At 35.7% G+C, this 16610-nt stretch overlaps 1 protein-coding gene across 1 annotated transcript in view; it reads left to right on the top strand.

Annotated features, from left to right (window-relative positions):
• The window catches only part of SLC26A8 (solute carrier family 26 member 8), a 157451-nt gene that overhangs the window by 127942 nt on the left and 12899 nt on the right, over positions 1-16610 (top strand). Inside the window, exons 17-19 of the mRNA XM_069073715.1 lie at positions 1794-1848; positions 1936-2087; positions 4183-4305. Coding sequence (XP_068929816.1) covers positions 1794-1848; positions 1936-2087; positions 4183-4305 — 330 coding nt within the window. The remainder of the gene's footprint in view (positions 1-1793; positions 1849-1935; positions 2088-4182; positions 4306-16610) is intronic.

Genomic DNA, 16610 nt, shown 5'->3' with positions numbered 1-16610 from the left:
TGTATGTTTATATATGTGTGTACGTATATATGTATGTTTATATATGTTTGTACGTATATATGTATGTTTATATATGTGTGCATGTATAGATGTAGTAGAAGAATATGAGGAGGAGCATGGCTACACCAGCCTATTTTAAGTAGACTTACTGACATTGGTAGAGTTTACTTAGATTTTTTTTCAAAATGTTAAAGTATGTTTTACTATTTTGTGAAAGATGAAAATCAGATAGTATTAAAATTAGATGGCTTTAGAAATAATTGATTCACTGTACTCCAATATTACATATCCTTTGTCTACTTAGAAGAAGATTTATAATGGAGTCCCCAGGGATCTGTGCTTGACCCAATGCTGCTCATCATTTTTATCAAGGAGTCTGGTAAAGGCATTGATAGCATCTTTTTATTTGTAGATGACAATAGCCAGGAGAGATAACTAACACTCTGGAGCTGAGTTTCAAAGGATTTTGATGGACTAGAATATTAAGCAGAATTGAATAAGATGAAATTGAGTAAATGTAAAGTAAATCTTTCACTCAGCTTCAAAATAATGACTGCATAAGTAAAATGTGGGGAGGCAGAGTTAGCAATTTGAAAACATCTAGGGATTTTTATAGACTACAAACTCAAGCAGTATGATAGGACAACCAAAATATGCTAATGAAATATTAGACTACAATGAGAGATGAGTTTTCAGGAATAAGGAGGTAACAGTCCCACTGTGCTCTGACCTATCAGGCCTAACTGTTTTCAGTTCTGAATCCCACAGTTTAGGATGGACAGTAAAAAGCTAGAAAGTATCCAGGGGAGGACACCCAGAATGGTAAGGGGCCCATGAACATCAACTGAAGGAGCAGTGATGTGTGTCCTGGAGAAGAGAAAACTCACAGGGAATGTGATTGCTGTCTTTATGTGTTTGAGAGGATGTCTTGTGGAAGACAAACAAGGCTTGGTCTACTTAGCCCTAGAGGACAGAAGTAGAAGAAGTGGGTAAAATTTCAAATATGGAAATTTTGTCATGATGTAAAGAAGAACTAGCTAGGAATTAGACCTACCTAAAAGTGGAATCAGCTTCTTTGAAAGATAGTAGTTTCCACCTTACTATTATCTTCAGGTAAATACTTTATAGCCACTTGTCGGGTATGTGGTTTAGGGATTCTTTTTCAGGTATGGATTATACTATATGGCCTCTGAAGTCCCCACCAATATTGTGTGATTCTTTTAGTCCTAAATGAAATAAATGCTTTGCACATCATATATACTTCATAATTGTTTATTGATTTAAATTGAGGTTCCATTTCATTATTTCATTTCTTTGGATAGCTCAACTCACCAGTTTTAAAAAATATTTATTTCAGCTTACATTATAGTGAATTTCAAAATTTATTGGCCCAGAATATGTGTTGAGTAAAGTATGAAAGTATAATTCAACTTTATAAGGAGACTTTGAAACTGAGCATCAGGATTCCTAACTTCCTACCCAGTCCCTACTTACTCCACTTGTGTATTAGTCAGCTCTGTCCCTTAGTTTACCCCTCTGCACTAGGGCAAAGAAAAAATGCCTGATACCCTGGGAAGACATATGAATGTCATAGGATGTAAACAAGGTGTTATTTGGTATCTTCATGTGTGTATGTTCTAAAACTTTAATGAATATTCTCAGGTATGTCAATCAGAAAGCATAGAGTCACATAAAAAAGCCAACTTGCTTATTGAAAGAGTTCTTCGAAACTCTGTTATCACCATTTTTCTTCTATATATTCACTAATTGTGATCTGATACTTCTCTCCACAGATCTGCAATGCATTTTACAACATTGATGTATTAGTTCTCCTAGCAGGGTGTCATCGTGAGTATCATGCTCCTGAGCTATGTTTTATATCTCTGGAACCTCTTACTATTGAGGTGACTGAGTCTGCCCTGGTTTGATTTTCAGCACTGATTGTTAAGACTTTTGAGACCAGTGACTTCTTTGATGTTGGCATTACCAAGGGCCAGTTGTTCCTTACCCTTCATGATGCTGTTCTGTTTGCTCTTGGGAAGAAATACTTAGAGACTCCTGAAGATGAGCCAGAAACAGTAATAAAGGTTAGTTCATCTTGTGTATCCTTGGGGGAGGGGAAGAGGGGGCAAATTTGGAGTCAAAGAACATTAATCAGGAGTCTGGGCAACTTCTCATAATGCCAGACAATGATTCTAGCAAGAAAAGTGAGGATGGAATTCAGAGGGATAGAATTTATGCCAATTATGGCATCCTGTGTGATATCCTGAGAGATAATAAACAAGAAAATGACTGATGGCTCCCACCATCATTCCTAGAGAAGTACAAGTTACTCTCTGGAGCCCTCTCTCTTGGGTCCAACTACCAGACAAACTGAGGGATCAACAAAAGAGAGGAAAAGAGACAATGAAGAGGTAACAGTGGGATTAAATATAAGTGATGCACAGATATCATGATATCTGCTAACATTGGTTGAAACCATAGCTCCATTATTTGTCTTTGTTTAGGGTCTAACCAATCATCAATGCTTGTTCAAAAATCTGTTTTTTCAATCAAAACCTGAAAGCCTGACTCAAACTAAACAAATATATGAGAAACTGATTTATAAATCATAATTCTTATTTATTAATTCATATTGAAGGAATGGAGCTCAAAATAGTTCCATGCTTTCTAAATAAAACATCTGCATGAATTAATATTCTCCAAAGAAGGAGGTATGTGTGTGTGTTTTTACACAGTACCTGATACATAGTAGACCTTAATAAAAAGTAGTCAATTGAATAAATTGGGACTAGATGATTTATAAAGTTGCTTCTAGTTCTAAAAGTTTGTGATTCTATGAAAAACACCAGATTTTTTCATATGGGTTGTTTTTAAGTTAACTATGCCCCCCGAACCACAAATGGGGTCACAGAAAATTGAACATGACTGAAACAACTCAACAACAAAACAAACCCCAAAATCCTATACTTGTATAATTTCTTTTAAAATCGAAATGGAAGACTTTGCAGTTATCCCTATAAAATTTCATCGTAGTAATATCAGTTCCATACTCTTAGATGTTTTGAGTCTTGATTCTGTCTTCCAACTTGGTAATTGATCCTCCCAACTCTGTGCCTTTTGTACACTTAATTATCATGTTTGTATCTTCAAATTAAGTTATAAATGAAAGTGTTGAATGAAATAGAGTCTTGCCCTTAAGATTTCCCTCCAGTCTGATATTAGTCAATCAATACTTTTTGAATCTGGTCGTTTGACCACTTAACTCTATCGTCAAGCAGCCCATATTCTTCCATTTTGTCCATAAGGTTATCATGAAGCTATCAGATGTCTTATTGAAAACATAATTCCCTATGTTTATGGATTCCCTTGATTTAATTGTCAGATAAACTATGAAAAAAAGGAGATAAAGTCAGTATGTCTGCCATAGGATCATATAACAGATATTGGATTGTGGGACATGTTCTTAGTGATATCATGCTGGCTCTTTTGATCACCATGTATGTTTTTTTTTTTAAGAGTTCAAAAGACATCTGTTTAATAAATAGTTTAAGAATTTTCCAGGGTAAGGATACTGGCTGTAATTTCTGGGATCTTTTTTTTTTGCTTTTTGGGGGGGGGATGCAGGGCATTTGGGGTTAAGTAACTTGCCCAAGGTCACATGGCTAGTAAGTGTTAAGTGTCTGAGGCCGGATTTGAACTCAGGTCCTCCTGATGGCAGGGCTGGTGCTCTATTCACTGCACCACCTAGCCACCCTGATCTACTTTTTCCTGTTGTTGTTTTTTTTAAGTTTGGAAATTTACCTAGATTTCTTATAACGTTTCTCCCATTCTTCATGATTCCTCAGAGCTTATCAACTCTACTTCTGCATTTTAAACCTGTAAGTTGTTTTAGAGCCTTGGAAGGTAATTCATCTGGGTCTGAATCTTGAATTCACTTAAAGGAACTAGGTATTTTCTTATTTTCTTTACTTGAGTGTGAGTGTGGAGTGTTAGCAAAGATGCCAACAAGTAGAGAAAATGTTTGCACATAGGATTGGTCCTAGAAAATAAACACTGGATTTTTAAATTGAAAAACTACCATTACTAGAACTTGTGTATTAATCTCCTATGAATTGACTTCTCTCTGTGTTAATTTCTTGCTTCAGAGTCTAATTCCTGCTCTTTGTATCTCCTTTACAGGAAACACAGCATTTTCCCCTCTATTCTCCCTCTAGTCAAATGTTAAGGTATGACTCAGAATCAAGAAAGGACCTACAGATGACACCTTCCAAGGTACCCTGCTACAAGTGCAGCTGTGACTTTGTTCTTGCTATTCATAATATTTCCCCAAATGACTACATTCTGCATAATTATCCCATGGAAAAATTCATGTGGCCCAATCAATAGAAATCTGGTCTTAGAGTCAGAAGCACCTGGATTCAAACTCTTCCTCTGATACAGAATGGTTAATTGAATCTGGGCAAGTCACTTAACTTCCTAGCACCTCCAAGCATCTTTCTAAGGCTGATATGCAATGGTACTCATCAGGAATTCCCTGTACCGTGAAATCTCGGATTTGGTCCAAAAAAACAAAAAAGCCCCAAGTATAAGGCATAGGAATTCTTACCAAGATAACATAGATAAAATAGTTTGGAAATGTAAAATTCTACTCTTGGCTGTAGCATCTCCTAATGGAAGCTAATTGCTACAGATTACTCAGGAGGAAAGGAACTGGTTTTGTGCCAGTGCCAGGAATATATTTTCTAGCTTCAGACTAGCTCTTTCTGGCCACCAGAAAAGTTTTCTTTCCAACCACAAGAGCTCTGTTCTGGCACAAACACAATTTACCCTGAGGAATACTTCATTGACCAAACACAAAAGTGTCCACTTATTTCCCACACTCTGAGTGGGGAATACTATAGAAAACTCCTTTAAGAATTCAGAACAGTATGTTCTGTAGAGAACCAATCCAGTCTGGGCCTACTAAGCAACAAATTAAAAAACTGAGGCGTGACTATCCCTTTATAGCTGGAAGGGACCTCATCTTGTCTAACTGTTTTGCTTTATAAATGAAGAAACTGAGACTTAGGGAAATTGAGTGACTTGCTTCGTATTGGTAATAAGCATCAGGAGGGTGGATTTGAATCCAGATCCTCTGACACCAGAGCTAGGGCTCTTTCTACCATATCATGATTTCCACACAACAAAACAAGTGTTTGACTTGGAAAAAGGTAGCTTTTAATGAGTTTGTTGATGGGCTTACCAAGGCAGATAAGCATAAATATTCTTTCTTTTTTTCAAAGAAATAAATTTTTATAGATTTTTTAATATCATCAGACTTCTCCCAGTATCCTTTCCAAATTTCCCCCCCCCAAGAACTATTTGTAGCAAGTTAAGTGTTAAGTGTCTGAGGCTGGATTTGAAATCAGGTCCTCCTGACTGCAGAGCTGGTGCTCTATTAATGTGCCACCTAGCCTACCCAAGAAGTAATATTTTTCAAATAAAAAGAGGAAGAACAGAAAAAAATCAGCCAAGCCAATCAATATATATATATATATATATATATATATATATATATATAAATCTAAGAATATATGTAATGTTCTGTATCTGTGTACCTCCCACCTAGGCAAAGGAATAGGGTAGAGGTGTCTTCTCATTTCTCTCTTTGGCACCATGCTTGTTCTTTGTAATTTTGCAACATTCACTTTTTAAAAAATAAGTTTAAGGGGCAGTTAGGTGGCAAAGTATTTAGAGCGCAGGTCCTGGAGTCAGGAGGACCTTAGTTCAAATCCAGCCTCAGACATTTAACACTTAGCAGCCATGTGACCTTGGGCAAGTCACTTAACCCCAATTGCCCTACCTTCCCCCCTCCAAAAAGCAAAAAAAAAAGTTTATATTGATGTCTTCTGTTTTTTAGTTATCATAGTTATCCCCAGTCTTCCTTCCCAGGGGCTATCCTCTATAATAAATAATGTTTTTTAAGGAGGAAAAAAAAATAAGCACTGCTGATCAATACATTGAAAAAGTCCAAAAACATATGCAACATATAGCACCTGTGGACTTCCCACATCCATGAAAGGGTGGGTTGGGAATGGCTTCTTGTAGCTCTTCATTTGAGTAATACTTGATCTTTATAATTTTGATACATTTATGTTGTAGTTATTGTGTACGTTGTTCTCTTGGCGCTGTTTATTTCACACTACATTGATCCAGGTAGAGCATCATGCTCCTCTGTATAATATAATCTATATATTCCTTTAAAACAAATTACCCTAATTTGTTTAACCATTCCCCAGACACTGGACATCTACTTTATTTCTAGTTCTTAGATATCACAGAAAGTGCTGCTATAAATATTTTGGTGTATACAGAGAATTTCTTCTTATTGATGACTTCCTTGGAGTATAAATCTAGTAATGAAGTGTCTGGTTCAATGGTATGGACTTCTTAGTCACTTTATTTGTGTAATTCCAAATGGCTTGCCAAAATGGTTGTACCATCTCACAACTCTGCCAACAATGTTATACTTAACATTCCACAACCACCCTAATATTTGCTATTGCCATTTTCAACATTTTTGGCAATTTGCAGGATGTAAGGTAAAAGCTCAGAGTTGTTTTGATTTGCATTTCTCTAATTATTAGTAATTTGGAGCATTTTGCCATATGGTTGTGAATAGTTTGCAATTCGTTTGAAAATGGGTTTGCTCCTCTCCTTTGACCACTTATCTATTGGGGAATATTTATTAGTGTTATATGTGTCTATGTATGTGTGTGTTTGTATATATACATGTATACACAGATACATATATGTATACATATTGTATGTATAGGCATACTTTGTTTTATAATGCTTTACTTTATTGCATTTCATAAATCACTTTTTTACAAACTGAAGGTTTGTAGTGACCCTACATCAAGCAAGTCTTTTGGTGCCATTTTCCTAAAAGCATATGGTTACATTATGTCTCTGTGTCACATTTTGGCAATTGTCAAATATTTCAAATGTTTTCACTATTATTTTATCTATTATGGTGATCTGTGATGAGTGATCTTTGATGTTGCTATTGTAATTGTTTTGGGGCACACAAACCATGATCATATAAGGCAGCAAATTTAATTAATAAATGTTGTGGTGTTCTGACTGCTCCACCAATCAGCTATTCCCTTTTTCTCTGCCTCTCCTAGGCCTTCCAATTCCCTGAGACACAACAGGGAAATTAGGCCAAATAATAACCCTGCAGTGGCCTCTAAGTGTTCAAATGAAAGGCAAACTTCATTTTTGTCTTTATGTTCGTTTGTCTTATTTTAAGAAATTGCCATAGGCACCCCAGCTTCAGCAACCACCTGATCAATCAGCAGCCATCAACAGAGAGGCAAGACCCTCTACAAAAAAGATTACCAAGTTAGCATTTTTTTAGCAATAAAATATTTTTAACTAAGGTGTATACATTTTTTTAGACATAATGCTATTCTATACTTAATAGACTACAGTATAGTACAAACATGACTTTTAAATGTATTGGGAAACCACAAAATTTGTATGATGCACTTTATTGAATTTTCACTTCATCATGATGGTCTAGAAGTCATTATTTCTTTAACAAGAACTTTGTATTTGAATCTATACAAGTGTTTTGTGTATTTTAGTATATCAGTCCTCAGATATTTTTTGCACTTCGCAGTCATTTGGAACGAGATTTTCCTATTTTTGCTTTATGTTTTGTTATTATTATATAGAAATTTTTTTAAAATTTTTTGAGGATTTGTTTGCCTGCAACTTTGCTGAAGTTATTTTCTCAGTATCTTTGCTGATTCTCTGGGGTTTTCCAAGTATATCATCATATTATCAGGAAATAGTAATACTTTTATCTCTTCTTTATCTATCTTTATGACTTTAATTTCTTTCTCTTCTTTTATTACTGTTGCTAGCATTTCCAGAATTATATCAAATTATATATAGTAGCTAAAGTAGGTATCCTTGCCTCACTACCATAGTTAATAGAAAAAGTTCTAGTATGTCCCCATTTCATATGATGCTTACTTTCTTTTTTAGATAGAAACTTTTTTATGAGATTTAAAAAGATTGCTTTAAGTCTATTCTTTGTAGAGTTTTTAACATAAAAGTATTGCATTTTTTTTCAAAGCCCCTGATTCCCCCTCCTATTTATTACCCCTTTCCCTTTGGAGTTTTGCTTTTGTTCCTTTTTCTTTTCATGTTTTAACTTGGTTATTTAATTCTTCCCCCACCTTTTTTTTCCTCTCAGTTAGTCAAGTAGGTATCCCCTTTTTCTCCTTCCTGTTTAACAAGTCATATCCGTTAATCTTCAATATTTTGTGTCCCTTTCCAGAAAAGATTTGATTATCCATACTCTATTTTTTTGCTTTAGATTCTCATTCTCTGCTTCATGATAACTATTTAGTCTCTCTCTATTCTCTGTATTCCTTATGGAAAAAATCTTCCAAGGTATCCATTCTGGGCTTTCCCATCTTGGCATTATCTACCATTACCTTGTAAAGTTTGTCCCTTGGATTTCCCTTTTCCATTGTTCCTCATTCCCAGAATATTAAAACTCCTGCAAGTGACAGAGAGGACAGTACCCCACAGTAGGATCTATCTTCCCACCCTCTTCCCAGTGCCCTTCCACCACCCCACCACAAGTCTCTGATTATGCAGTCCACTACTGATCTATACCTTCTCCCTGGTTGCCTTCTTTCCCCCTTTTGCCTCAAAATTTTCTCCCTTGGTCCATGTCCTCTGATTCTCGCAAGTGCCAGTTATCTCCATGAGTTCCAACTCCCCCATCTTGAGGTAGGAGAAGGGATCTTTTCAAGTACCAAATCCCCTAGATTTGGGTCCCCATATTCTTTCATAAAACATCTCTTTCACCCATAGGAACATTCATCAATGGAACTCTTTCACACCACCAAAGCAAAGGCTCCTTCCTCCCTCCCTACTTTTCAGTCCTCCTTCCCTCCTACTCCCCTAAAAGATCTTCTCTTCCAGAGGGACCATGGCGGGGCAGGGATGGAGGGAGGGAATCATCTTCCCCCCTTTACTAGCTCTCAATATTGCCAAGCACATTATACACTCTTTTCTATTCCCCTGCTTCTATCCTTCCACTGTCATGCACCCTTCCATTTTCTAATGTAGTCCCAGAAAAAAAAAGTACTGATTCACCTATAAATAGGATGTTGCCAGGTTTTTTTCCATAATACTTCAGGTCTATCTTTTATTACTGTTACCATCACCTGATTTCCACTTCTTCTCATAATATCCATTTGGAAATAAGTCTCTTGCTGGTCTCTGTTGTCACTCTCTTGAATGTTGCTGTCCTTGGCTGTCATATTCATTCACCCCTCCTGAATTTCTTTTGTTTGAGATATTCAAGAAGCAAATATTCAGATCTCTTCTGATCTGACTTTCTTTATAAGAATTTTTTCGAATATCTCTTTAGTATTGAATGTCTACCTTTAAAAAAAATTTATGATTAAGCTCAGATTTACAAGGTAGATTACCCCATTGCTCCATTGTTCTTCAGAACACATTATTCAATTCCCTCCTACATTTTCTGATGGGTGAAGAATAATATATTGTTATTTGAATTTCCTTTCCTTTGTTTTTGAGGTTTCTCCTGATGACTTGTAGAACTTTTTTTTCTGAATTGAACTGATGAATTTAACCACTATGTGTTTCAGAGTTTGCAACCTTGGGTTTCTTCTGGAAGCAATCTGTGAATTCTTTCCATTGGTATTTCATTTTTTCTATGTTCAGAAATTCTGCGCAGTTTTATTATTCCATGCATTATTGTGTTAATTGTTTGTCCTATTGTGTTCTTCTTGGAGAACTATGATCTTTTGTCTCTACATATATTCTCTTTGAGATTAATATTTTTTGCTTGTATAGTGAGCATATTTTCTTTTAATGTTTTTTTTGTTCTCTTCTTCTAGATTATCCTTCATTTCTGTTCATTTGCATCCCCAATCTATTGTTATCTTTTTTGTTTCTTTGGTGAAACTTGCTGCTGAAGATTCTAGCTTTTCTATTCTGCTGTAATGCCAAGCAAAGTCAACTTCCCAAGGTTCAAAATACCAGCATAGCTGCTCTCCATTTTATTCAGTGACAAATTAAGAACAGAGAAAATCAAAATATAGCATAATTCAAAATACAGCATTCACCAAGTGTAATTCAATCAAGTACTACTCCACCCCTGGACATTACATTCATTTAATCAATCACAAAGTCCCTCTTCTAAATATTACTCCACTCCTAGGCAGTACATTCATTTAGTCCACCACAAAGCCCCTCTTCTCAAATGGAGATTAGTTTCCAATCATTAGTAAAGTACATTCATTTGTTCAATCACAGAGCACAAAAAAGTCAAAAGTTCCCCACCCTTGGATCACAACTGAATCTATCCCAGAGTTATAACAAGCTTAAGCACAGCATTTAATACCCAAAGAGAGGTCTTTTCTTCATCTTGACCTGAGGCAAGTTCTCAGCAATCTTTGTTCCTGGGGAGACAAAGCTTAGCAAGGCCACAAGATACATTGCCAGTGTCTTCATTAATTCATTCTCTGTCTGCAGAACAGTCCTAGGACCCCTGAAAACATTAGCAAAACCCTCTTCCAGGATTTCTGTAAACATACAACAAGAAAATCCTTCTTCAGGGCTTCTGAACCAACAGCAAGGTTCTAGAACCTCTGCAACAACAGCATTGGCCTTCACCAGTGGGCGCAATTCACTCTCTGTCTGCAGAACAGTCTTAGGAGCTCTGAACCAACAGCCAGGTTCCAGAACCTCTGCAACAACAGCACTGTCTTTCACCAGTGGACAAATCTGGCAAAACAACATCAAAACAGACAGACAAAGTACCAGCATAACAGCCATGTCTCCTCAGTCCTTGGCAGCTCCGGGTGGCAGCTATCAAAAATCCTGGGCAATTCAAACTGGCCCTCAGCAATCCTCTCTGTCTCTCTCTGCCTCCAAGATCCTGCTTCCAAAAAGTTCTTCTACCTCTCTCTTTGCTTGTGTCTCTCTAAATTTATAGTCACTAGCTCCTCCCAGTTCAGCACTGTCTTTTCACATCAACAAGTCCATCCCACAAGTGGGATTCACAAGCTCTGGGTTTTAACACAATCAATCCAAAAACCAAGCCAAAACAGGGGGATCTTTAAATTCCATTACTATTACATCTGCCCATAATTTTTGTGTATAGGCCATAGATTCTGTTCGTTATTCTTGTTTCTCTTTTAAATCTCTCAGGAATAGCATGTTGTGGTTGCATGTTCTCCTTAAATTTCATAGAAGCTTTCCTTTTGTTTGTTTTTTAATGCATATTTTATTTATAGGTGTTTGAACTTGTTTACTAGATCTGGAGGCCATATTTCTTTCCTCTGTGATGTTTTCCCTGTTGATTTGTCTGCTTATATTCAAGGTCTTTGAGTTTTCTTCTTTTTGGTTCTTTTGGTAATTTCAGTCTTCCCTCCACCCTTATTGCTCACTTTCTGATTCTTTCCCCTCTGGTGGTGATTCCCCTGAGACCTAGATCTCAAAGTGTCTCAGCCTCCTCCTATGATGGGCAATTCTTGATTTGCCAGATTATATATCTGCCCCAACTGCCTCTTGGGAGACAGAACTGTCCCCGCTAAATGCTAGGCTCTTGTTCTCAGACTTAGTGAAATGCCCCATCACCACCACCATGGTATCATATCCTGCTCCTTTTGTTCCTCAGTTCTCTAGTCCAGCACTGCCAATTCATTGAATTGTCGTGCTAGTGCTATGGGATTGATTTCTGTAGTTTGGGTCTCCAAAGCTTGGGGGCAGAGTGATTGAGTTCTATTTCAAACCTAGCCAAGTGTCCTGCCCCTTTCCCTCTGTTCCTCCATTCTCCCATAGAGATTTTTTGCAGCACATAAGTCTGTCTGTTGTTGCCCAAGTAATCTGTAGCCTGGAGCAGATCTCCACAGCACTGGAAAGAGGGAAGAGGGGACCATTGATTGAGGGTTGTATTTTGTTGCAAGTCTGTGGGTCTTGAACATAAAGTCAGAAGGAAAAACATTTGAAATCCCCTTTTGTCAGTTTTTCCAGTGTGAGACAACCATTAACAGTTTATTTTCTGCACAACATACCCCAGAGTCCAACCGTGTTCCAGGAGCTGAGCTCAGCAAATGGAAACTTGGTTCTACCCCAAAGCAATGAAATGGTGAAGAAATTGGAGCGATTTTTTTTTAACTCAAGTTGTACCATGTTGGTTTAACCACTGTTTATTTCCTACTCCTACAGGGTGACTCCCCTTCATCTGCTAGGGGAGTCATCCATTCTCATTGTCAGTGGCCAAAGTCCCACTGGGAACTTCTCATTCTTTTCCAGCTGACTATATTTTATTTTGTATCAGTCAATATTTTTCTGACTACTAATAGAATAAAGTCAATTGTCTAAATTTCCTGTTTTTTTTAAAAAAAGTCCTTATTTGACTGGGGCAGCCTCACTGTCAAGAGCATAGCAAGCAGTTGGGGAGGAAGCACTGAGTGTGTTCAGGGGAGGCATCAGTTCATGAGTTGTTTTTTGTACCTTCTTTTGGATTCCAGCTGTTCTAGACCATGAAGACAGTTGAATTTGCTTTGTTTTTGGCCCATAATGTCTGTTTAAGAGAAATATGGGAGGTCATGGGGATCAGAAAAAATGTCTGGTCATTCATCTTGTGCACTTAGTACATAAATCCATAACATTTATTTTTAATTGTTTTGTAGTTGATCTTTCCATTCACATTGTTTGTAGTCATTGTGTATATTGTTTTCTTGGCTCTGCTTACTTCACTTTGAATCAGATCATGTAAATCTTTCCCATGCTTCTCTATATTCATGACATTTGTCACTTCTTATAGCCTAGTAATATTTCATTATGTTCATATACCATAATTGGTTTAGCCATTCTCCATTGTATAGGCATCTACTATAGTTCCAATTCTTTACTACCACAAAAAGTACAACTATAATTATTTGCTGTATTATGGGGACTTTCTTCTTATCCGTGATTTCTAGGGATGAATGCCTGGTAATGGAACCTCTCAATCAAAAGCATAAACATTTTAATTACCTTATGTGCATAATTCCAAATTGCTTTCTTGCATGGCCATTCTGATTCACAGCTCTTCCAACAATTCATTAGTGTGCCTATCTTCCCACAACCCAGCCACCATTATCTATTCCAATCTTTTATCATCTCTCCCAATTTGCTGTGTGTAATTAGTAACTTGGAGCATTCTTTCATATACTTGTTAATGTTTGCAGTCCTTTTGAGAACTGTTTGTTCATATCTTTAACCACTTATCTACTAGGGAATGACTTTTGATTTTATATATGTATAATGATATATATATATATAAACTATATAACTCACATATACGTATGTGTTTAATAATACATATGTATTAGTTATTTATGTATTTTAGATATGAAACCCTGTCTGAGAAATTCAATACAAAGATTTTTTTCCCCATTCAACCATTTTCCTTCTCATAGTACATGCATTAGTCTTATTTTTGCAGTTCTGTTACATCCACTCAAAGTTACATATTTTTCTCTTATAATTCTATCTCTTATTTGTAAAACACATACATATATTTACACACATATATATGTGGTATATATGTATGTATGTATGTGTGTGTATACTACACTTGGCTATGAAAGGTACATGATCTGCTTCTCTCCTAAGTACTTTTTTAATGGTATTATTATTAATATTTAGGTCACATATCCATTTTGGATGTATTATGGAATATGATGTAAGGTTTTAGTTTAAGTCTGATATGCCAGAATGTTTTCCAGTTTTCCCCGTAGTTTTTATCAAGTAGTAATTTAATAATTTATTTTTTGTTCTGGTTTATTAAATATTGAGTTATTGAGTTCTTTTGTTTTTTTTTCTCCCTAGTCTAGTTTGTTCCACTGATCTACTACTCTGTTTTTTTAACCAATATCAAATGGTTTTGATGACTGATGCTTTATGATATAGTTTGAAGTCTTGAAGTGCTATTGCATTCTATTATATTCTAGATCTTTTTTCTAAGGGAATTTTATTATTTTGAGTTCTGTAAAGCATCCCTTTCATAGTTTGATTGGCACAGCATTAAAACTGTAAATTAATTTTGGTAACTGTCATTTTTATTATATTGAAATGGGCCAGTCATTAGAACTGAATATTCCTCCAACTATTTAAATTTTTTTAAAGTTTCTTTAAGAAGCCCTTTGTAATTGAACCTGTATGTGTATTTTGTCTGTTTCCATAGAATGATCCCCAAATATAATTTGGTAATTATTTGGAGTGTGATTTCCTACGATTGCCTTTTGAATTATGTCATTATTATATAGAATTGCTGTTGGTTTTTTGTAGGTTTATTTTATAGCCTATAGCTTTGCCTGAAGCTATTATTTCATCAGTATCTGTGGATTCCTAAGGATTTTCTAAGTAAACAATTGTGTCATCAGCAAATAGGGATAATTTCATCTCTTTATCTTTTAATTTGTCTCTCTTTACACCTTTAATTTCTTTCTCTTGTCTTATTGCTGTTGCTAGCATTTCCAGAACTATATAAAATAATAGTGGGGAAAGTGGGCATCCATACTCTTCTACTATGTTTATTAGGAAAGCTTCTTGGGTATCCCCATGGCACATGATACTTACTTTGGGTTTTATATGGATAATCTTTATGATATTAAAAAAAGGTCTTCGGATGCTTTTTTTATTTTTTGTTTACTATTGGATTTTTCCAAATGTGAGAGAGGGACATTAAATTCTCCTACTGCTATTACATTACTCTTTATGTCTTTTTGTAATTCAGTAATTCTTTATGAATTTAGATTTTAAGGTATTTTGACCATATAAAATTAATAGTGACATTGATTTGTGGTCTGATTTCTTCCAGCATAATTTCACTTCCTTGTTCATGTCTACATTGTGAATTTTTTTTGCTTTGATAATATGATTGCTTTTCCTGATTTTTTTTTTTTTTGCTTTTTTGGAGGGCAGTTGGGGTTAAGTGACTTGCCCAAGGTCACATGGCTAGTTTTTTTGTGTATGTTAAGTGTCCGAGGCCGGATTTGAACCCTGGTCCTCCTGACTCCAGGGCCGGTGCTCTATTCACTGTGCCAACTAGACAACCTTTCCTGCTTTTTTTTTATTCAGCTGATTCATAATACAATTTTGTTCAGGTCCCTTATTTTTGTTCTGTGTACACTTTTACTTTTAAAAAATATTATTTATTTGTTTTTAACTTTTAAAATTTTCAGTTCCAAATTCTCTCCTTCCCTCCTACCCCCCCTACACTCATTGAGAAGTCATGCAATATATCAGTTATATATGTTAAATCATGCAAGATATAGTTCTATATTAGCCATGTTGTAAAAAGTAAAACAAAAGTGAAAAAAAAATATACTTCAATTTCAGTTATCTCTCTGGAGGTAGATAGCATTTTTCATCATGAGTCCTTTGGAACTGTTGATATGGAAAGATAATTGTGTTGATCAGAGTAGTTAAGTCTTTCACAGTTGATCATAGTTACAATCTTGTTACTGTGTAAAATGATCTCTTGGTTCTTCTCACTTCACTTTGCATCAATTCATATAGATCTTCCGAGATTTTTCTGAAATCATCCTACTTATCATTTCTTATATCACAATAGTATTCCATCACAACCATATACCACACTTGTTCAGTCATTCCCCAGTTGATAGGCATCCCTTAAATATCCAATTCTTTGCTGCCACACACACAAAAAAAAAACTGTCATAAATATCATTGTACATATGGGTTCTTTAGATTGCTTTGGGAAACAGACTTAGTAGTGGTATTGCTGGATCAAAGGGTATGCATGGTTTCATACTCCTTTGGGCATGGTTCCAAATTATTCTCCACAATGGTTGATCCAGTTCACAACTCCACTAATAGTGCATTAGAGCTCCTGCTTTTCCTCATCCCCTCCAATGTGAGGTGTGAGGTGGTACCTCAGAGTTATTTTAATTTGTATTTCTCTAATCAATAGTGATTTAGAGCATTGGTTCATGTGACTATAGATAGCTTTGATCTCTTCTGAAAACTGCCTATTCATATCCTTTGATCATCTGTCAATTGGGTAATGGCTCTTTCCTTCTTTCTTTCTTTTTTTTAATGTTAGACTTTTTATTTGAATGAGGATTTGTAGTACTTATCTAACCCCAATAGTTTTAACTCTGGTCCCTCACTGAATTTATTTCTGCATTTGATTTATTTTTTTAAGTTAATTTATTTATTTTTAGTTTTCAAATATTCACTTCCGTAAGTTTTAAATTTTCTCCACCTCCCTCCCTCTCCTTCCCCAATACAGCATGCAATCTGTTATAGACTCTATATATACATTCCTATTAAAAATATTTTCACATTAGTCATGTTGTAAAGAAGAATTAGAACAAATGGGAGAAACCATGAGAAAGAAAAAACAAAAAATAAAATAAAATAGTTTGCTTCACTCTGCATTAAGACTCCATAGTTCTTTCCCTGGATGTGGATGGCATTTTCTATCATGAGTCCTTTGGAATCATTTTAGGTCCTTGCATTGCTGAGTAGGGCTAAGTATATCAAAGTCAGTC

The sequence above is a fragment of the Petaurus breviceps genome, unplaced genomic scaffold (assembly GCF_028583685.1).
Source record: "Petaurus breviceps papuanus isolate PSGF00001 unplaced genomic scaffold, PetGlider_PUasm1.0 90865, whole genome shotgun sequence".
NCBI classification, from domain to species: Eukaryota; Metazoa; Chordata; class Mammalia; order Diprotodontia; family Petauridae; genus Petaurus; species Petaurus breviceps.
Note: the sequence above shows the minus strand (reverse complement) of the source record. Positions and strands in the feature narration are given on the sequence as shown.